Source organism: Prionailurus bengalensis, chromosome A2 (genome assembly GCF_016509475.1).
Source record: "Prionailurus bengalensis isolate Pbe53 chromosome A2, Fcat_Pben_1.1_paternal_pri, whole genome shotgun sequence".
In the NCBI taxonomy this organism is placed as follows: domain Eukaryota; kingdom Metazoa; phylum Chordata; class Mammalia; order Carnivora; family Felidae; genus Prionailurus; species Prionailurus bengalensis.
This window is the reverse complement of record NC_057348.1, coordinates 29,941,865-29,964,372: the sequence shown is the minus strand read 5'-3', so window position 1 is coordinate 29,964,372 and position 22,508 is coordinate 29,941,865. Positions and strand designations below refer to the sequence as shown.

The 22,508-nt window shown below is 43.2% G+C and overlaps 1 protein-coding gene across 4 annotated transcripts in view; it reads right to left on the bottom strand.

The window, feature by feature from the left end:
• The window catches only part of PTPRG (protein tyrosine phosphatase receptor type G), a 717,269-nt gene that overhangs the window by 123,356 nt on the left and 571,405 nt on the right, over positions 1-22,508 (bottom strand). For all 4 annotated transcript variants that reach the window (XM_043587811.1, XM_043587813.1, XM_043587812.1 and 1 more), the window contains exon 8: positions 12,108-12,300. In XM_043587811.1, coding sequence (XP_043443746.1) covers positions 12,108-12,300 — 193 coding nt within the window. The remainder of the gene's footprint in view (positions 1-12,107; positions 12,301-22,508) is intronic.

Genomic DNA, 22,508 nt, shown 5'->3' with positions numbered 1-22,508 from the left:
CTCGTTGATTTCCGACGCTTTAAATCTCTGACTCTTCCTTGGCATCTGTTTCTCTTATTTGAGCTCAGTTCTGGCTCAGGGCATGAGCTCCACTGTTTGGCTTTCAACCTCATTTTAAAACCCCAGATGTGGCATCTGCACCGACTGGCCATGTGGTTAGGACGGTCCTCTATGGGATGGCACCAGGGGCTCCCAGACCTGGGCACTGGCCTCAAGTAGCCACTGGTGGGCCTGGCCAAGAGGACCCAAGAGGAGAACAGGGAGCCTGCCACTTGCAAGGAGAGAGAGACCAGGCTATGAACAGGTAGCACCCCAGGGGGAAATGACCTCTTCAACACACAGGAAGGACTAAGCTACCCGGTCTCTTGGCTGCCCTTGGTGTAAGGATCCACATGCCCTGAGGAGACCGGGCTTCTAGCTGGTTGCGGGAACCAACAGTTTTAAGTGATCGGTACACTCCTTACTGAGAAGGCTTTGCTGATGCCAGCCCATAAGCATAGAAACCACAGGGCTCCACACACTTGATGATACCTATTAACATTTAGTGTCAGATGTGTAGGTAGCATCTTTTCATCATAGACACAGATTTGAAATGGCACAGCCAAGACGCTCATTACAACTGCTCAGACCATTGCTTTGGAATCACAAAGCCAGTCAAGAGAGGGCCCAGGAGTGAAGCCCACAGCCAGAAGGACCACTGGCTATGCCAGGAAAGTAACAGAAAAAGATGCCTCCACAGGAAGCCTCTCACTACTGTGCCTTTACACATGATCTTTGATTATCAGGCCCCAGGGACTGGGGAGGTAAGAGGTTTCTTACACCCCGAGAAATCCAAGGGTCTGCCCACGTTCCTTGTATCTGAGAAGAAACAGCCTCAACTAAAGCATGTTTGTTTGTGGAATAGTCAGTGGGAAGGATGGGGAAGAAAGTCTGTCTCCCCACTACATTCCTTCTGTGACTCCACGGAGATGCTCGCAAACACCTCAGAGCCTCATGCTTCACGGGTTGTGAATGCTAGTTAGCGACAGAAAGGGGAAGCTTGTCGCTCTGGGAGGAAGGATGCTGGTGGCCTTTATTAATTTCCAGATTACTGTTCACAAGCTCCACAGTGTCCACACAAATAAACACAATGTCAGGGAAGATTTTTCTAGAGAGCAAAGAAAAGCTGAAGCTGTAGGAGGGTTGCTAAGTTGGCCTTTAAGATCAAACTATGCCTATCTGCCTGGAAACAGAGAGGATTAAGTAATTAGGTAATATTTATAAAGTGTGAAAACGACAGACAGCCCCTGGTGTCTGTTACCAGTATCCGCTCACTAGCTCTCAAGCCATAACAGCAGTTGTGCCTGGAAGCATCTTGACACGAGTGCCCGCCATGTTAAGTGCCACCGTTCTCTGCTTTTAGGTGTGGGTAGAGTGGTTGTTTCTCGGGACGGAGAGGAAAGCCCTCTGTCCATGTTTTGTTGAGATGAACACTTCCATCCAAATAGTTTATGGTCAAAGCAGGAGATGGCTTCCCAAATCTCAGGGGCCTCTCTGATTTCAGGGCCGGGGGTGGGGGGTGGTGTGGAATCCTACATCAAATGTCAATGTCTAGCTATGATCCTCCTGTTAGAGGACCTAGCCTGGCCTAGATCATAAATGCTCCAACTGTACCAACCCTTGTGGTAAGAATCCTTTAATTCCTGGCCACCTGGCATGTATGGATTAGCTTAGTCCATTTAATCATCCTTCCCTCCTTCCCATCCATCCATCCATCCATCCATCCATCCACCCACCCTTCCTCCCATCCATTCTTGCATCCATCCATCCTCCCTCCCATCCCATCTTCCTTCCTTCCATCCATCCATCCATCCATCCTCCTACCCTCCTTCCCATCCATTCTTGCATCCATCCACCCTCCCTCCCATCCCATCTTCCATCCATCCACCCATTCATCCATCCATCCATCCATCCACCCTTCCTCCCATCCATTCTTCCATCCATCCACCCTCCCTCCCATCCCATCTTCCATCCATCCATCCATCCATCCATCCATCCATCCTTCCTCCCATCCATTCTTCCATCCATCCACCCTCCCTCCCATCCCATCTTCCATCCATCCATCCATCCATCCATCCATCCATCCATCCACCCTTCCTCCCATCCATTCTTCCATCCATCCACCCTCCCTCCCATCCCATCTTCCATCCATCCATCCATCCATCCATCCATCCATCCATCCTCCCATCCATTCTTGCATCCATCCACCTCCCTCCCACCCCATCTTCCATCCATCCATCCATCCATCCATCCATCCTCCTACCCTCCTTCCCATCCATTCTTGCATCCATCCACCCTCCCTCCCATCCCATCTTCCATCCATCCACCCATTCATCCATCCTCCCATTCATCCATACTTCCTCCCACCCTTCCTCCCATCCATCCATCCATTCATCCATCCTCCCACCCCCCCTTCCCATCCAATCTTCCATCCATCCACCCATCTAGTTAAATACTGATTGAGGAGCCAACAGTGAGCACTGCACCCTCTCTAGCAAAAAAGAAATAAAAAGAGCTAGACATTAGGGGGAGAAACATACAACTTAATGTAAAACTCCAACTGAGATAAGTGTGAAAGAGAAAGGGACTAACACCCTGTTACAAGCAGCTGGACCAAGGCAGTCAGGAAACTTCCATGGGGAAAGTACCCTACAGCTGGGCTATGGAGGCTGAGGAGGGGTGGATTAGGTACAGAGGTGAGGGAAGGGGTACAGGCTGTTGGGACTGGGTATGGGGGTGAACTGATATGCAGTACGCCAAGGGAAATGAAGTGCAAGATGGGGCTGGAGAGGGGGCCTGGACGGGCACCGTATAAGGATTGTGGATTTCACTGGAAAGGTGTGAAGACATTCCGGCAGCCTGGGTTTGCATTTGTACCAGGAAGAGAGCCTGGTCCCCTTATTTTGAAATGTGTTCTCCGGTGATCATGTCACATATAATAGTTTGTCCTGAGCATCCAAAGAAGCCACTGCTGACCTACAGACAAGAAAGTATAATTATTTGCAGAGAACCTTCCACTGCAGCCTCTATACTCTTTCTTCCCTAAATTATTTCATTTTAAAGGTCAAAGCCAAGGAAGGGGTTATGATTATTATTTCTATTTTACAGAAAAAGAAGCCAAGACTTGGGTATTAACTTGAGCAAGCATGCACGAGAGTAAATGGTTTTGAGTCCAGGTTTGCTGAACTCCAAAATCTACACTTTTACCCATCGCTTTATATTGTCTCATTCATTCATTCATTCATTCCTTTCATGAGCGAAAGATGACTATCCACCCACTATGTCCTAGGTACTGTGTCAGGCTCTGTTGATCCAAGGATACACAACACCCTCAGCCTAGGAGGCCCTAGCATCCAGATCAAGCGGGTGTACTGACCCACCCAGGGAATAACCCTGTGATCAAAGCCTCAGTAGCCTATGCCCTAAACACCAAAGAAAACCCACCAAAACAAGCAGAGCAGATAAAGACAGAGCCCAATGATTTCTTTTAGGATGATAAACCCGATGTTTAGGAAGAATACCCAATACCCACAAGAATGTTTTTTTTTGAAGCTATTTTGTTCAGAGAGGGAGTAATACACTGTGTTTTCAAGCCACCTCACGACATTTAAAACAAAGAGGCCACTGCTTGTAGATTCATTTTGAAGCTGGAAATCCCTTGCGGCAAAGACTGCTGCATTTGGACATATGAAAATCCTGGTTCGCATCTCAGCTCTCCCACTTCCTGGCTGAGAGGCTCTGGATGCTTCCTTGCTCTGAGTCTCAGAACCCTCAAATGTGTTAAAACACACAAGAGTGTGTTTCTCTTTTTTGCTCACCCCCACCCAATCTCCATCCTAATGATTAGTAAATCTCAGAGGCTCTACTCCAAAATCCATTCCCAATGGATCACTTCGACCTCTACCAGGATCACCATCATGCAACCACTGTTATCCTGCAGGGAATATGTCTGTTTGTCACCTCTTGGTCTTACAAGTTATATCCTAAGCCTTCTGCAAACATTTTTCACATAGCAGAGAGACAGGCTTAAAAACCTGTTCGGATCATTCCACAGCCCTTCTTCAAACCCTCCAAAGGCTTCCCACTGCCATACGAATACCAAGAGAAGTCTTTTCCAGACTTGACCCTTGCCCATCTCTCCACACTGGTTCCCATGCCTCAGAGCCTTCACAAATGACCTTTCCCTCTGAGAATTTTGCAGGGCTGGCTCCTTATCACCTTGTGTCCTACCCAGGGAAGATCTCATCCCCACTGCCTCCCCACACTCTACTACTCTTAGAATACTACCTAATTTGATCCTCAGAACACTGAAGCTTTATCATTGTCAGCTGACTTGTTTATTTCTTTCTCCACATTAAAACATAAGTTCCATGATGAGGGACTCTTCTCCCTTGTTACCTTTATTTCTAGTGCCTAGAACTTGTTCATTGTACATGATCAACAAATATTTGATAAATGAAAAGTGAAATAAAAAGTGGCTGAGGCTGTTTTCAGGATTAAAACAACATATGAATGCAAGAAGCCAACCTAACATTTGGCACATAAAAACCCCCACATATTGGGGCAGCTGGGGGGCTCATTGGGTTAAGCGCCTGACTCTTGATTTCGGCTCAGGTCATGATCTCAAGGTTTTGTGGGTTCAAGCCCTGTGTCGGGCTCTGTGCTGACAGCATAGAGTCTGCTTGGGATTCTCTCTCTCCCTCTCTTTCTGCCCCTCTTCTGCTCATGCACACGCATGAGTGTGCACATGCTCTCTCTCTCTCAAAAATAAATAATGAACATTAAAAGAAACCCACATAGCCTGCTTAACCACAGGTGTTTCTGGCGCTTGGCTTCTAGAGTCAACAAGCTCCCCAAAGGTGGATGAAGATGGCTAACATATGGAAAGAAATTCACTGGCTATGTAAGCAAAAGTAGTCAATGCTACATTAAATGGCTACGAATATCAACTTCATGTCAACCAATCAAAGGCAACTGGTACCAACCCTTTACATATTTACATAAAGTGACAGTAATCATGGGATGCCTAAGCATGTAAAAATGTCTGAGACAGCATGGGCATGACCTTCAAAAGTATGAGAACCTCGGATGCTGGAGAATCCTAAAAACAGCCCTACTTTTTTGCCTTATTTTTTAATCACTTCTCAGGTTAAAAAGTAATGGTTAATGATAGCTATTTTTAAAAGAAGGAGGTTAAAAACACTCCATTTTTTAAAGTGTTAAAAATGTGTTTTTCTTAGCCCTTTTCTTCGCTGGAAATTTCTGGAAGTAACAAGATAACTTTTTGGAACAGTTTCTGGGAGGACAGCTGTGTACAAAGGAATTTAATGCCCATGTCAGAGCTTCTTTTAATAAGATAAAGTAATTCAAGCTCATTAATTTGGTATGTAGAAATGATTAAACGGAAAATAGAACAATATTAATATTTTCTCCCAAAATAGCAAAAAACCCCACAACTTTCAATGTCAAACTTTTTAAGAGCAATCATGGCTTTACTTCTTTGTTTGCTAATTTGGGTGGGTAATGTGATGCTTTTTCTCAACGTATTCGGATTTAAAACAGGCTACTTACTGAGACATTCTCACACAGTCCTATATGTTCTTAAAAACTGCTTTTGACCAAAACAGGAAGCAATCTTTACCATTGAAAATGTAGCTAAAAAAGAGATCCCTCCATCAGCAAAAGCAAAGACCATTCTTCAAAAAACATGGCATCAGCTCAGGAGACTGGAGGGCACACAGGCAGTCCAGTGCCCTCACCATTTCCTTTGCTTTTATTACATTAGGCAGTGTCACTTTAATTAAGCCATCAAATCAAATTATCAGATCAAGTGGTTTTGATTCCACTGTGGTTTGAACAGGTTTCGTTAAATTAATAAACCATATGTTTCATGTTGTTGGAAGGAAAGTTATTTTTCCTCCGTTCACTGTTCCAAAAGTCTTCACAATAGATAGTATTCAGCACTTAATCACCGAATGTTCTTCCATGTGTCCGGGATGTGCTGCAGAATAACTGAAATGACAGCCCATTAAATCCTAAAGTCCGTCCAAGTTATTTACCGACAAAGGGCAGAGTGGAGAATTGGATGTCCCTTGAACAATCCACCGAGCCTAAATATTGTTTCCATTTACTGGAACTTAAAGCTTTATATTTTTTATGGGTGACATCCATTATAAGTCTTTCTTCAGCAACAATACAATATTGAGATGACTCTTCCTCCTTTCCTTTGGTGTTGTACATGGCCATGCGTCTAGTGCTGGCACTGAAAAGCTTGATTCTGTTTTCTCTGTTCCAGTATGTCCAATCATCCTGACAGCAGGGCATGATGGGGACGCATTAACTCAGGCACTCCTCACGGTGCTGCTCAATGAACACCAGGTAATGATCACAGCCAGGGGAATGAGGGAGGTACAGGGCTATAATCAGTTCACTAAGGTTCTCTTACATCGTGGCCGTGAAAGATGACCAGGTGTTAAGGTGACTTGGTAAGTGGTTGGTCACTGAGTCAATAAATATCTAATTGGCCCTAAGGTCTTGCAGTGGAATGGGAAAATAGAACCAACCCATGCCTCACGATCATGGTCACAGCCATCTTTAAGACAGAAAATATTTATGTCAAACTAAGCCTGTGAGTGAGTTTTTCCACCTTAGTTTGAGCCATCCTCTAGAGCACCAGTTGGTAAATCTGGTCTGCTGCTGGGGTGCCTGAGTGGCTCAGTCAGTTAAGCATCTGGCTTTGGCTCAGGTCGTGATCTCGTGGTTCGTGAGTTCAAGTACCGTGTCAGGCTCTGTGCTGACAGTTCAGAGCCGGGAGCCTGCTTCCGATTCTGTATGTCCCTCTCTGCCCCTCCCCTACTCACACTCTGTCTCTCTGTCTCTCTCTCTCTCAAAAATAAATGAACATTAAAAAAAATTAAAATAAAAATCTGGCCTGCTGCCTATTCTCGTGAACAAGATGTTTTGGGAAGACATTTTCTACACCCATTCATTTGCATATTGTCCATGGCTGCCTTCATGCCAGAGAGGCAGAGCTGAGTAAATGGCCTCTATCCGGTCCTTAACAAAGAAAGCTTACTGACCCTTCCCTTCTGTAATTAATTTATTTTCCCTTCTTCTGTAATAACAGCACAATAAACACACAGCTCCGTAATCAACACTGTAGCTCTCTTAGGCATTGGAAGTTTCCAATAGTGATTAGATAGAGAACGCCAATCAGACAGGCTTTATTTATTTTTTTAATTACCAGAAGATTACAGAACACCATCCGTCTCTTTTTGAATCTTTTTTGCAGAAGACTAGAGAAGAGAAAGGGACTCTGCCTGTGTATTGGGACTCTTTACTGCATACATGTCAAAGGTCTAAGGTCAATCTAAGTCCTCTAGGCTGCCTACTGACGGCCAGTATTTGTGCCTGGCTTTCGGCCCATAGTGCCATGGAATTAGGTGAATTTTCTTGGGGAAAAAAAAGGAGGAGCATTTGGTTATGTAGACTATGATTCCATGAAATGTGCATTTAAAAACAAACAGGGACGTCAATAGTCACTGGGGAAATGCAAATCAACACTACTTCACATCCACTGGGATGGCTAACGTAAAAAAAGACACATAGCACCTGTTGGTGAGGATGTGCAGAAATCCCATACACTGCGGATGGGAATGCAAACTGATGCACTGGATTTGGAAAATTAGTTTGCATTTCCTCCAAACTTGAAAACTGGAGTTACCATACGACTCCGTTACCTACTCCAGGGTATATACCCAAGAGAACTGAAAACACACGTCCACACAAGAACCTGAACGTGAACGTTCACAGCAGCATTACCGACAACGGCCAAAAAGTAGAAAAAAATTCAAACATCTATCAATTGATCAGCAGGTAAACAAAATGTGGTATATCCATATAATGATATATTATTTGGCCATAAAATGGAAAATTCTGATACATATTCCACCATGGATGAACCTGAAAAATAGTATGCTGAACTATTATGCTAAAAGAAGCCTGAGATAGGGGCGCCTGGGTGGTTTAGTCAGTTAAGTGTCCGACTTCGGCTCAGGTCATGATCTCACAGTTCGTGAGTAAGAGCCCTGCGTCAGGCTTTGTGCTGGCAGCTCAGAGCCTGGAGCCTGCTTCGGATTCTGTGTCTTCCTCTCTCTCTGCTCTTCCCTTACTCACGCTCTGTCTCTGTCTCTCAAAAATAAACGTTAAAAAAATTAAAAAAAAAAACATTTAAAAGAAGCCTGAGACAAAAAACCATATATCGTATGATTGCGTTTGTATGAAATACTTAGAACAGGCAAATCCATAGAGACAGAAAGCACATGAGTGGTTGTATGTGCTGGGAATGCGGGCGGGGCAGGAGAAAGAAAGGGAAGAAGGAGTGACTGCTACTGGGTATGGAGTTTCGTTTGGGGGGTGATAATAATGTTCTCGAAGTAGATAGTAGTGACGACTGCACAACTCTGTGAATATACTAAAAACCAATGAAGGGCACACTTTAATTTTTTTTTAAGTTCATTTATTTTGAGAGAGAGAGAGAGAGAGAGAGAGAGAGAGACAGTGTGAGAGACAGACAACGCGTGTGCAAGTGGGAGAAGGGCAGAGAGAGAAAGAAGAATTCCAAGCAGGCACAGTGCTGTCAGCATGGAGCCCAACAGGGGGCTTAAACTCATGAACCATAAGATCATGACCTGAGCAGAAATCAAGAGTCAGAAGCTTAACCGACTGAGCCGCTCAGGCTCAGCTTTTATGTGAAGTGCGCACTTAAAAAAAATGAATGTCAGGGGCGCCTGGGTGGCTCAGTCAGCCTCAGTCGGCTCAGGTCATGACCTCATGCTTCATGAGTTTGAGCCCCACGTCGGGCTCTGTGCTGACAGCTCAGAGCCCAGAGCCTGCTTCGGATTCTGTGTCTCCCTCTCTCTCTGCCCCTTTCCCACTCATGCTCTGTCTCTGTCTCAAAAACAAATAAAGATTTTTAAAAAATCAAACAAAACAACACCCCCCGCCGAATATTATGTGAATTAAATCTCAATAAAGCTGTTACTAAAACAAACAAACAAACAAACAAACAAACAAATAGGTTTTATTGTTACTGAGTGATAAAAAGGAATGAGCCCATGACACATGCTATAACATGGATAAATTTTAAAATCTTAATGTCAAGTAAGTGAAAGATAAAAGCAGATCAGAGAGAGGTTGCTTCAAGTTGAGGATAGGAGAAAGAAGTGACTGCAAAGGGTTGTGAAGGAACTTCCTGGGGTGATGAAAACGTTCAAAAACTGGATTACATAGCTACATAACTGTAGCTATACATTTAGTAAAAATTATTGAATTGTACATCTATAACCGCTGGATTTTACGGCATGTACATTACCCCATCAAAAAACCCAGGAAACCCTGACAGACTGCAACCAGAAGCGGAACATGGTACATACAGTCACTCCGGGACCCCGTGTAGCGGTATGTAACCGAATCCGAACACGTATGTGTACTCCAGGCTGCCTCCATTCTACCCCCAGGTTCATACCGAAGAGAGGTATGTCTGTATGCTGATCAAAAGGCATGGTCGAGAATTTTCATCATCATCAAACTGTGGAAACAATCCACACACTCATGGATACTAAAGTGGATGAATAAATTCAGGTGGAGTCTCACAGTGAAATTCGGCAGTTAAGAACAAACCACAACTACAGGGAACAGCACAGATGACCCTCAAAACCACTGCAGAGCAAAAAAAAAAGAAGCAAGACACAAAAAAGGACAGAATAGATAATCCTATTGCTATGAAACTGAACAATAGGCAAAGCTAATTCATGGTCTTGGTTACCCTTGGGAATGGACAGTTACTAGCAAGGAGATGGAGACGTTCCTGGGAAGCTGTTGGTGTTAGCCTCCTGACCTGGGTGTTGCTATTCTAGTGTATTCGGTTTGTGAACATGCATCAGGCTGTGTATGTGTTATGTGTGCACTTTTCTGTATGTTACACTCCAATAACATGTCTAAAACACAAATAGGACTGCACCTACATCTTTCTCTGCCTCCACAGCGATCAAAAAACATTTTAATAGTCACACTTTTTAGGATTAAGCAATAGACCCTAGGATAATTGCAACAAAGCCTTGTAGAATGAAAAACTGATTCCCTGATTTAAGGACGGGTCCATGTCTCTGCTCAAATTCAGAGAAAGTCCATTTCATAGAAGATCTTGCTCCCTTTGACAATTTAATGTGACAGAAACCATGATCTTCTCTAACTTTTTTGGGTAGTAAGGGCCATGCATTTGCTCTGCACAGGTGATATATCGTATAACTCAGCTCATTAAAACAATTTTTTTTAATGTTTACTTATTTTTGAGAGAGAGAGAGAGAGAGAGAGAGAGAGAGAGAGAGAGAGAGAGAGAGAAAACAAACCCAAAGCAGGCTCCAGGCTCTGAGTTGTCAGCACAGGGCCCAACACAGAACTTGAACCCACAAGCTGTGAGATCACGACCTGAGCTGAAGTCGGAGGCTTAACCAACTGAGCCACCCAGGTGCCCTCCGGCCTGTTTTTTAGCAAAAAACTTTGTAACTGTCATAACCTCAGCAACTGTAGCTACCAGACCTTGTATTCACTTGTGATATAAATTCATCATCCCCTACACATCCTCGGCATTCACCTCTCACAAAATCCCAAAGAGATTCTTCTTTTCCCAAGCAAGTTCTCTTGGATAAAAGCTTTTGAGTTTGGTCGTTTTATTTTTAGCTTGGTTAAAAAACAAAATGAGCCCAAGTGAGGTCTGCTATGCCAGCCAACCTGAGACGTTTTACAGGTTTGCATGCTTCCTAACCCTCCCATTGTTCCCAGCCGACAAACGGTGCCCTTGACAAAGTGTCGGCTCCAAATTACTTGAATCTCAAGCGTTTCTTGATGGGATCTGGCCACACACTAGCTTCTCTCACCATCCTCAGACAAAATCACACAGACAGGAAGGAAATGATCACATTCTTAAGCTCCCTTTCCTCTTCTTTTAGCTCCTTTTCAGACATATGAGCCGGGAAAATGGGCTCATTCTTATCATCAAAGCGCACAGCAATGTGGTTATTTGTGGAATATAATCGCATTCCCCCTACAAATTCCCCCTTTGTGCCTACAAAGGTCATATGCCAGTAAACTGGTCCTTCTTATTGGGGGTGGGGGCACTCTTAAAACAAAACATTCCCGTGTAACTTACCCCACTAAAAATACCACAGTTTGTCCAGTGTTGATAAGAGACACCAGCCCTTCCCATACGACCCAAGCTCACAACTTGTGAGGAGAGCACTGGCTTGGGAAAGAGGCAGTTCTTCACACCCCAAGAAAATTCCTTCTTATTCCTTCCTCCCTCCCAAGTATTGGGACTTGGATCAGCCTTATTCTCTGAGTGTTTCCCGAGCTCTAAGTCACAATGAGGACAAGTCACAGAGCCCGAGGTTGAGCCGTGAGGGCAGAATCAGACTTTTTCGTCTCCTGGGAGAGGAATACATCTTCAGTTCCCAAGAGAATGTAGCAATGGAAAGGAGGAAGATGCCTGAAAACAATAAACTCATGTGTATCAGATACGGGAATCAAGCTGTAAAATAATGGTTTCAAAAAGGCCACGTGATGTCTGGTAGGGGTGGAGAACCTGAGGGGGAGGGAGGTCTTGCCTGGTGTGGAGGTGGGTAAGGACACCGTAGAGTGGAGTGCTGGGGGCAAGTCAAAGGCTATTGAGGCAATATCCCGATCTCAATGGGCAGACGGGTAAAAAGTAAGACGCCCCAAAGCTTTCTGTAGACATTAACCCGTTAGTGTTGACGTTACAAGATAAAAATACTGACAGAATGACTGACATATCGCTAGTCAAAAGGGCAGTTTTGAACATACAGCTACTTAACCGGGGAGTTATTGCCACAAATGCTTCTATTTATCACCCAGACAAGTCTCTTTTCGCAGAGCAACATATGCTCTCGATACTGAGTTCCAACTCTTGGCTGTTGGCGAACTCCTTTTCATTCGAAGTAATTTAGGATAAGGAATCTTGCTCTGGGCAAGAGCGTGTAATCCAAACATACCTTTAGAGGCTTCTGTCCCCAGTGGGTTTTCTAAGAAGTCTGTCATGTCATGGTTCCAGGCGTCGCGGACCGCAGACTTGGACACCACCCTGTCATTCAGCCCTTGCTGCGGTCGGAAGTTATTTCTCAGATACTCCACCGACTTGACGTGGTCCTGCTGCTCCGTAGTGAAGATGGAATAAAAAGCCTCGAGCTGAACCGAGAACCAGAGAGGGAAGGGAAAACAAGACCACCGATGAGAAAAGCTAAGTGGTACAAGGTGGGTGGGGGTGACAAGAACACCAAATGCCAGGACTTGCCCAAGGCCGAGTCGGACAAGCCCAGCAGGACCCAGGTTGCCTGATGGAGTCACTGTCGACAGGCTTATCTGGCTGCGGTTTCTGTCCTGCCAGCCAACCAGTGGAACACTCCACCGGAGGGCTGTACGGAACTCTTTTAGTTGGGGTCTCAGAAAAGAGTTCCGGTCTCTCTGCTGTGCCCCCTGGCAAGACCGTTAGTATTCTGGGGAGGAGCACAAAGTTACGGTGAAGCTGGCAGGTTCTGGAGCCAGACTACCTGGATGGCAATTCTGACTCCACAGCTCAACCACTCTGTGGCCCCGAGAAAGTTGCCTAACTGCTCCGAGCCTCAAGTGTTCCTCAATAAAGTCGTGATAATTATAGCAGCATCTACCCCGATCGGGTGTGTGCCAGGACTAAATGAGATAATCTGTGTGCAGTGCTTAAAACAGTTCCTGGCACGTAAGACTCGATAAACACTAGTGACTGAATTCTTACTAAGCATCTTCTTACATACGTACTAGAGATCGAGTACACAGCAAAGCTGCTAAGGCTTAAAGCTGCTGGATGCAAGGCTTGTGAAGTAAACTGCCCAGTTTCAACATTTACCAGATGGGTAATCATAGTCAAACTCTTAAAGGTTTCTGTAACTCAAGTTTCCATATCTGTAAAAGACATCTATTACTAGTAGCTATCTTATAAAATTATGGAAAGGATTAAAATGTCTGGAAATTATTTAGCAGCCAGTAAGCCCATAGTAAAGGTTAGCTGCTATCATTTTCATTAATATTATTAAAAAACACTCTCGACAAGATTACCGGCCACACTTTCATGGAAAAGCAAAGAAAAAATAATCAGGACTCCAGGATCATACGTCCATTATCAAAAAGGATTTTCTGTGGCCATCAATCTTCTGTTCATTAAAAAAAAAAAAGTAATCTCAGGGGTACCTGGCTGGCTCAGTCCTTTAAGCATCCAACTTTGGCTCAGGTCATCATCTCACGGTCTGTGAGTTCGAGCCCCACGTCAGGTTCTGTGCTGACAGCTCAGAGTCTGGAACCTGCTTCTGATTCTGTGTCTCCCTCTCTCTCTGACCTTCTCCTGCTCACTCAATCTCTCTCTCTCTCTCAAAAATAAATAAACACTGGGGCGCCTGGGTGACTCAGTTGGTTGAGTGTCCGACTTTGGCTCAGGTCATGATCTCATGGTTCGTGAGTTCAAGCCCCACATCGGGCTCTGTGGTGACAGCTCAAAGCCTGGAGCCTGCTTGCAATGTCTGTGTCTCTGGCTCTCTCTGCCCCTCTCCTGCTCATACTCTGTCTCTGTCTCTCTCTCTCAAAAATAAACATTAAAAAAATAATAAGAATAAACATACAAATCAAAACCACAATGAGATACCACCTTACACCTGTCAGAATGGCTAACATTAACAACTCAGGCAATGACAGATGTTGGCAAGGATGCAGAGAAAGAGGATCTCTCTTGCATTGTTGGTGGGAATGCAAGTTGGTGCAGCCACTCTGGAAAACAGTATGGAGGTTCCTCAAAAAACTAAAAATTGAACTACCCTACGACCCAGCAATGGCACTACTAGGCATTTATCCACGGGATACAGGTGTGCTGTTTCGAAGGGACACAAGCACCCCCATGTTTCTAGCAGCACTATCAACAACAGCCAAAGTATGGAAAGAGCCCAAATGTCCATCAATCGATGAATGGATAAAGAAGATGTGGTATACATATACAATGGAGTATTACTCGGCAATCAAAAAGAATGAAATCTTGCCATTTGCAACTACATGGATGGAACTGGAGGGTATTATGCTAAGTGAAATTAGTCAGTCAGAGAAAGACAAAAATCATGACTTCACTCATATGAGGACTTTAAGAGACAAAACAGATGAACATAAGGGAAGGGAAACAAAAATAATATAAAAACAGGGAGGGGGACAAAACACAAGAGACTCATAAATATGGAGAGCAAACAGAGTGTTACTGGAGGGAGTGTGGGAGGGGGTGGGCTAAATGGGAGAAGATTAAGGAATCTACTCCTGAAAGCATTATTGCACTATATGCTAACCAATTTGGATGTAAATTTAAAAAAAATAAAAAATAAAATTTAAAAAAAATTGTGAAAATAAATAAACATTAAAAAGATTTTTTTAAAGGATTTAAAAAAAAAACAAAGCAATTTTATGATATAAGAGAAATGAAGCTGAGAATGGGTAACAGAGATGTGTTCTCAGTGGACCAGAAAGTTATCCTGGTCACCAAAGAAATAAAGTTAATCTAAAATGTCCAGTCATGGAAAATACTAACGCCTGAGGGATGGAATGAAAAAGAGAGACACTGAATGAACTCTTCCTGGCCCATTTGGCTCCCTGAATACCAAATCAGAATGCTTTCTTAGGACAGAATTACAACGTGGAAGATGTTAGATGCTTCCCAAGCGGGCACTGAGTGGCTGTCCTAGGCTTTGGGGGACAAGAAGGTGGCCAATACCAATGTGTAAAATAAACAAGAACAATATGACCGGGTGTCTTTCTGTGCCCCCTTCCCCTTTTTTTAATGTAGGCTCCATGCCCAACACGTGGCTTGAACTCACAACCCTGAGATCAAGAGTCACATGCTCTACTGACTGAGCCGGCCAGGCCTCCCCAATCTGGGTTTCTGGATGGTAATCTCGAGGTCTGGAACTAACCCCAGTGCTTCTCAAACCGCTTCAGAGAATGTCACAAAAATTGACCTGCTTGATCTGAAACTCACTCTCTTTGCATGAGAAAGCAATGATCATAGTGACCGTAGCCAAGAGAAATCATTTAAGTACCTGGATTCACCTATCAGTCCACCTCCCCTCCAATTCTCCTGCAAATGTAAAGTGATAATAAACCATGAAAACTTCCCTGCTTTTTCATCAAGGTAATAGAGTCAGGACGGTCTCTCAACGAGCCCAGAAGCAAAAGTAGCCTGGTACTGTGGTGTTATTCCCATTTTCTGCTGGTCACGTAACTTCTAAATAACTCATGTGGCGGCTGTTCAGAATTGCCTCTCTTCCCACTCTTCCTTCTGAGGCTCCTTCTTTATTTACAGTGAAGAGAGAGAGGCAATAAAACCAGAAAAATTAAGAAAATTGGACTGTTTACTCTGCCAAATGGGACCCACTCAGATAACTGGAGGTATTGAAAAATCAAATTGCCCCAACCTGGCAATGTATATACTTCTGATAGGACTGCCCAAATCAGAACCGAACACATCCACCCGTGAGAGAAAGTTTCAGGTTTTTCTTAGAGAAAATAACTTAAAATTACATGGAAGGAATTAACAAAGAGCCTCTGGAGACCATCGAGGGAAAGACCAACCAAAATGATTAAAAGGATGGAGGATAAATCCCATGTGGAAAGGTTAAAGGAAGTGGAATTGTTTAGCCTGAAGAAAAGGCAAGTTAGGAGTAATTTGATTAAAGGCCCTTGTATGTGGAAGATGTTGAACAGCTCTTCTCCATGTCCAGAGAAAGCCAAAAAGAGGCAACTGGTTTAAATTAAAGCCTTAGAGACGTGAGTTGAATAAAAGGAAGAATTTCTTAACTCTCAGGGTGATTTTTTTTTTTTTTTTTTAATGGCCGGGCTGCCATATGTAGCAAGGTATACTGGAAATCTTCTGGAAGAGCAGCCTTCTGTCCTGAAATAGCATAATCTCTGAGATGCCAGAAAAGGATGGCCTTGGAGACTGTCTCGGCAATCTAAGATTTGTTTATTCTCTAGAAGACTTGCCTCTTTCACAGCTAGCATTTAGTTCTCCTACAAAGTTTATTTCTGATGCCTCAAGAATTAGTCATATAACTGTAAGAAGAGGCAGGTTCTGAATTTAACACAAAAATGCTTTTGCTTAAATTGTTTTTACAGCTTAATGACATGCCATGGCTTAAAAGCTCGGTAGCTTCCTTGTCATTACCTCAACTTGCCCAGAGATTTCCAAGGGAGGATGTGACGGTTCACGGAGTGAACTGATGACCTGAACGATATTATACTGTCACCTGGATCACTGCTTCACTGGACAGTCACACAAAAGAGGAAAAGGAGGTCAAGCTTAGCAGACTCATCAAATGTCCTTTGGTAGGTTGGCAGCATTCACTAGAACCCTGTCATTCCTCTACGTTGAATGAAAGTTGCCAGTGGCCTCTCTTGTTGGTATCTGGCATGTTTGGCCATTGAGTGGAAACCGCCATGATCCCTGGGTTGGCAAAGGGAGTCTATGTTTTCACTTTGGCAGGTGAACAGTGATACTCTGGGTGAGAAATCCACTGCAGATTGTCCCTCGGCCCTTACCCTGGCTTTGTAACCACGCTCAATAAAGGGGAGCCCGGCCACCACCTGGACCTCCACTTTTTGAATCCAAGCAACACTATTTACAGAGACTACAATAAGAAACACTATTTACAGAGACTACAATGAGAAGGTGTCCTCTAGGATTGTACCACATGGCAGCAATGCCCAACACGGAAGCCGCAGGACAAACTGTCAACCCTTCTAGACCTGGTTGACAGCTGCACAGCGATCTTTTAGAAAAGATCATGCCTCCGTTCAAAGCTTTCTAGGGCCTCCAATTCTAATGGTGGGGCCCTAAACTCATAACTCTTACTCTTGCTATCTGGGTTCAAAACCCTGTTTTCAATTCCTACTTGCTACATGGGTGACCTTTGGTCAAAGTATTTGATGTTTCTGTGTTTTGGTATTCTTACTTATACAACAGAGATAACATCAATACCTACCCCATGTAGTCCTTGTTACTATTAAATGAGTTACTATATATAATGTGTTAGGAATAATTCCTGGCATACAGTAGATATTCACTAAGTATTATTATCATTACTATTAGTCTTATTTTATGAGGAATGTGGGAACTAGGATTGTATTATATGCTTCCAACAACTGTAAGATGTTCTCTCTGCTTCTCCCTCCTTTCTCCCTTGTAATGTATATTCATCCAACCCATTATGTGACAGGCACTTTGTCATGGAATTTACAAACATTACTTTGGTTTCTAACTTGTTTTAGTTTAAAATAATCACATTAGGGGCACCTGGGTGGCTCAATCGGTTGAACATCTGACTTCGGCTCAGGTCATGATCGCATGGTTCGTGAGTCTGAGACCCGCTTTGGGTTCACTGCTGTCAGCCTGTCAGCGCACAGCCCACTTCGGATCCTCTGTCCCCATCTCTCTGCCATTCTCTGCCCTCTCCCCAAAATGAATACATTTTTAAAAGTTAAAAAAACAAAATAATATCATTCAAGTAGCATTATTAACAACACTATTATATCATTACACTAGCAGCTACTATTTATTGAGTGTTTATTACATGCAAGGCATTGTGATAAGAGTGCTTTGTGCTTTCCTTTAATCCTCACAGGAATCTCATACGGTTGGTGGTATTGTCAGATCATTATTATTATTTTTGGCTGATGAGGAAACTGCGCTTAGAGACTTTACATGACTTTCCCAAGATCATAGAATGGAAGTGAGGATTAGAAACCTAGGTCTATATGACTGTGTCATGCTCTCAGCCACTTCCTGTCACACGCAGAATGGCCTGCAGCATTATTCACCGAAAGAGTAACATTGCAGTGGAGATCTGAATGCGACAATAGAAGTCCCCAAACTGTTCCTTTTAGCTGACCCTGAAAGACCACTCATGCAGGGCACCCACCACTGGCAACAGAAATCTATTTGCACTTTTCTGTACTCTGGAAAGAAACAGCCTACGGCTCGACACAGAAGGAACTGGAAACCATGAGCAAGATGGCGGACCCAAGAAAAAGCAGCTGTGTACCACACAAAGCCCACACTTTTATTCACCTATTCTTTTCCAGAGGCAAGTAATAAACACACTTGGATTTATCTTTACTTTAATATAACTAATGAAGTCTTTATCATTTAGTAAAGTAAATGAAAGTTTTTATTTCTATAATGTAAAATTGACTTTTTAACTTTTGAAGTGAACATGTAAAACATTTCTTTCTTTTATCCCTGCTTGGGGAGTTGTAATTGCATTTTAACTGGTGCTGTTTCAAGAACAATTTTAACCTTGAATTGCAAATGTGTTGGCTGGAAGTGTATATAAATCATTTCAACTTAGTTTTTATTATAAAAATATTACAGAGAATAATTAGTTTTTAATCTGTCGGTTCAAATCAAAGGAAAGTTGAAATCTATTCATGCTATTCTTGTGCAAAAAGAGCTCTCATCCACGAGATGTGGGGAAGGGACCATCATGGCTGAAGGGGGAAAATGAGAGAAAATCAAAAGCAATATAATTATGAACCAGTAAAAGGCTCATGTGCACAATATTTTATAGGACAGGTATATAATGGCAGTGAAACAAAGCCAGAGTCCATTATAAACATAATAATAAACTCCAGGGTAAGCATTAAGAACTGAAATGTCACACCTAAGGTCATGAGACACTTCAGTGTCAGAACACATTTGAGGGGTGACAGGGCAGGCCCTGTTTTGCTGCCTCGTTATTAAACAAAAGTGATGCAATATTAAATTCCCAGTAGCCTGGAGCATCCAAAGTTTTACTTATTGAACCATGGCTACAAAAATAAAATCCGAGAATAGCTAGCTAACTACACGGACATGTCCCTCCTGTAGCTACAGATAGTTTTGCATGAAGACAATAACAGAAAGGCCTTCTACAGAAAGAAACAAATTAAACCATAATTACCAAAGAAAACTATCTGTTGGGATTAATAATGACACCTCACCCCGCCATTTAAAAAACCTCTATTCACATGCACTGTGCCTTATGTGGTGTTGGAATAGAAACTTTCTGAATTATGTAATTCATTAGTTGTTGTGGCCTTGAGGTAAACGTCAGGGCTATTAATAGCCAGTAGCCAAATGCAGCTGTCCCACCAGAAATGTGGCCAGGCCCATATGTTAAAACGATAATAATTTGGATATATTGGGTCGAATAAAATATAATATTACAATGAGTTTCTTTTTCCATTTTTTAATATGGCTGCTAGAAAATTTTAAATAATGTATGCGGCCTGTGTTTTATTTCTACTGGACAACGTTGCCCCAGAGCCTTGGTGATTATTTAACAATAGCAACAAAAAACCCACCTACTATGTCCCGCAGCGCCAGGCGCTAGTCTAGGCGTTCCACTCAGATTCCATCATGTAATCTTTATAATGGCTCCATGAAGTAGGTATGTTATTATCATCCCCATTTTACAGATGAAAACTGTGGCACAGAGTAAGCCGTTGAGTAGCTCAGTAATTTGGCTGAAAAATGGAGCCAGGAATGAAACCCAGGGAGTTTGGCTTGAAATGGAACATGGTCTTTTTTATTTTTTTAAGTTTATTTACTTATTTTGAGAGAGAGAGAGAGAGAGAGAGAGAGAGAGAGAGAGAGAGTCCCCAAGCAGGCTCAGCCATGTCAGCATGGAGCCCAATGTGGGGCTTGAACTCATGAACTGTAAGATCATGACCTGAGCCGAAATCAAGAATTGGATGCTTAACTGACTGAGCCACCCAGGTGCCCCAGAACATGGTCTTGTTTCAAAAAAGTTTCTCTGCTCTTTATGACAGAGATAACATTGGTTAAAAAAAAAAAAGGTATGCAAATAAGCCTTTTCTATCCACTCCAGCTTATTGTTAGAAAAAAAAAAAAAATCAAACATCCAAAAGCAAACAAACTAGACATCTTCCTGTTTATTGATTGCTTTTTTTGACAGAACCTCTAAGAAGCACTTAAACAAAATTCATGCTAGGGAAAATTATAGGTAGTATCGTATTTTAGACTACTGGAAGCAAATAGTCCTGGGAAAGGGAAGGTTGGGATAGTTTCCAATGGCCAAAGCACCGTCATTTGGGAGCCACTGTTCTAGAATAAAACACATCCTAGTATACTGAACTCAAATGATCATGTTCTCTGAATGATCACAAGCATAACACAGGTACCATCTCAATGTGCTAGTCCTGTTCCTTTGAACTCTTACACCAGCACTGAAGAGTGCCACCATTTTGTTTGGGTGACAAAGTCATGGCACGATGCGTGCCTATTACTTACAGTAGATGTTCAGTGGAACCAAACACCTAAGCCATGCTGACTGCTGGCCAACCAAGCCAACGTGCGATTCCATTAGCAACAATGAATTGAGATCTAGATTATCACACAGGCCGGAGTCAGAGCTCACTGGCTACAGGGCTGGTTTGAATATCCAAGGAGGCTCACAAAAGAGGCAAAATAAGCAGTTGTTCATATCCAGAAGGCTTCAAAGAATCCACATCATACAAGTGCTAACCGTTGCATTTTACGGCGAACACACTCTCGTCTCCATCACCTACGGGCACTCACTCTGCGTAAGACAGGAGAGAACAGGAAACAGTCTTTGGAGAAAGGGAAGGATGAGGAACTAGGAATGTTTTCCTTCTGACAGAAGCAGACATGGGATTCTGTCTACTTGGTCTTCCGCACTGGCTGTCTGCCTTTCTGCAACGAACATTCTGTGCTAGCTTCCGAAAGAATGTTGGCAGGGTCAGGGTGGGAAGGTCTGAAGCGATAATACTTGGATGGCTAATGGTTTCCTTTCCAAGGGCTGACACCACCGTGACCTCCAAGCAGTGCGCCAGAAAGGATTCTGTTTGGCCACATGAAAATGAGCTGTTTTCCTCCCTTGGGGGAGAGAGAGAGAAAGGGAAGGAGAGGAACAGATGAAGCTGTGTCTGATAAAAGGATTATCTAAGGGCGGTTTCTAGTAAAGAAACTGGGAAGCCAATACGATTAATTTATTTCTTCACTATTTCCTTGAAAAAACACTACCTACAGAAAAGTCATATATTGGAAGTCACAGAGCAAAACTCTTTCACTGCTTCTTCTCTCTGAGGGTCTCAGTGGCAGGCAGTGAAGAGCAAACAGCTGTTAACCAAACACTTTCTAAGACCCCCAGTCACTGGATGTCAAAATGCTTCTCACTGACAGCACTTGACAAGACACCCAAGCCTACACCTCCGCCTTTTGTTTGGACCCATGAGATATCAGAAATTCTAATAAAAGCCAGTACTAAACAATTACTACTCTTTGCCTCTCCCCTTCACAGTGTCCTACAAAAAAAGTAACCAGACTTGCATGTCTTAACCTTGTTCTCTCAAGCCCTTGTATCTTTGAAAACAAAAGCATCTATCTTAAGGGACAAAAAAAAAGGATCCCTTTTCAAAATGCCCTGCCCCAACCCAGGGGAGATAAAAATTTGGATTACGATTTTACTTTATTCTAATAAAACAATGCTGACTTCACCATGAAGAAGAAAACTCATTTCCTAATTCATTGTCTTCTTAGGGCTGGAAATCCTGTCTGGCAACCAAATTTCTAGTACTTCTTTGTTCATCAGAGAAGAAGTAAGAGAAAACAAAATTCTCAAAGTACAACGTCAACAGCAGTGAAGCCAAATAAGTCTGTGTGGCCTAACTGTAACGTGTGTCTCCTGCACATAGTTCCTTCTAAACGTGCTCCATTTACCCCCAGAGGGACAACACCTATAGCTTTAGAATGCTACCTGGTACCTTTGATGATTTACTTCAGGATGGACACAGGACCCAAGGCCAGCCAATGTGTTGGCCAGCCAACATCTATTCAGATTCATCTTCTCGAATACTTGAAGTAGGACCCACAGTATTGTTAGCTGGTAGCTGGCATTTGAGTCGAAAGGTAAATAGGTATGAGAGTAACCATATTTGGCCAAGTAACCAAAAGAAAACAAACTGGGAGAGAGAAGGGATGAGAATCTTGTGGAAGTACAGAATCACAGAGCTGTGGCAGAAACTCCAAGACTTAAGACCCTGTGTGGCCCCTGAAAGATAGAATGTGCTTCATTTTCTAGTTACGGTCCTGGTTATGACAGCTCCGTCTCAGGATGCCTCGACTACTGTTTCTTTAAAATACCCCCTTATGTGAGCTACCTTAAGTGGGTTTCTATTTCTTAAATCCAAAACAGACCTGACCACGACACCATCCAACCCTATTTCCCCCGGTCTCTATTCTGTACTCTCTGCCCTTATTAGGAAAATCTTTGGACTATTCCCCATGGCAGCCAGGTCCACAATCTTGTTGTCTGTGT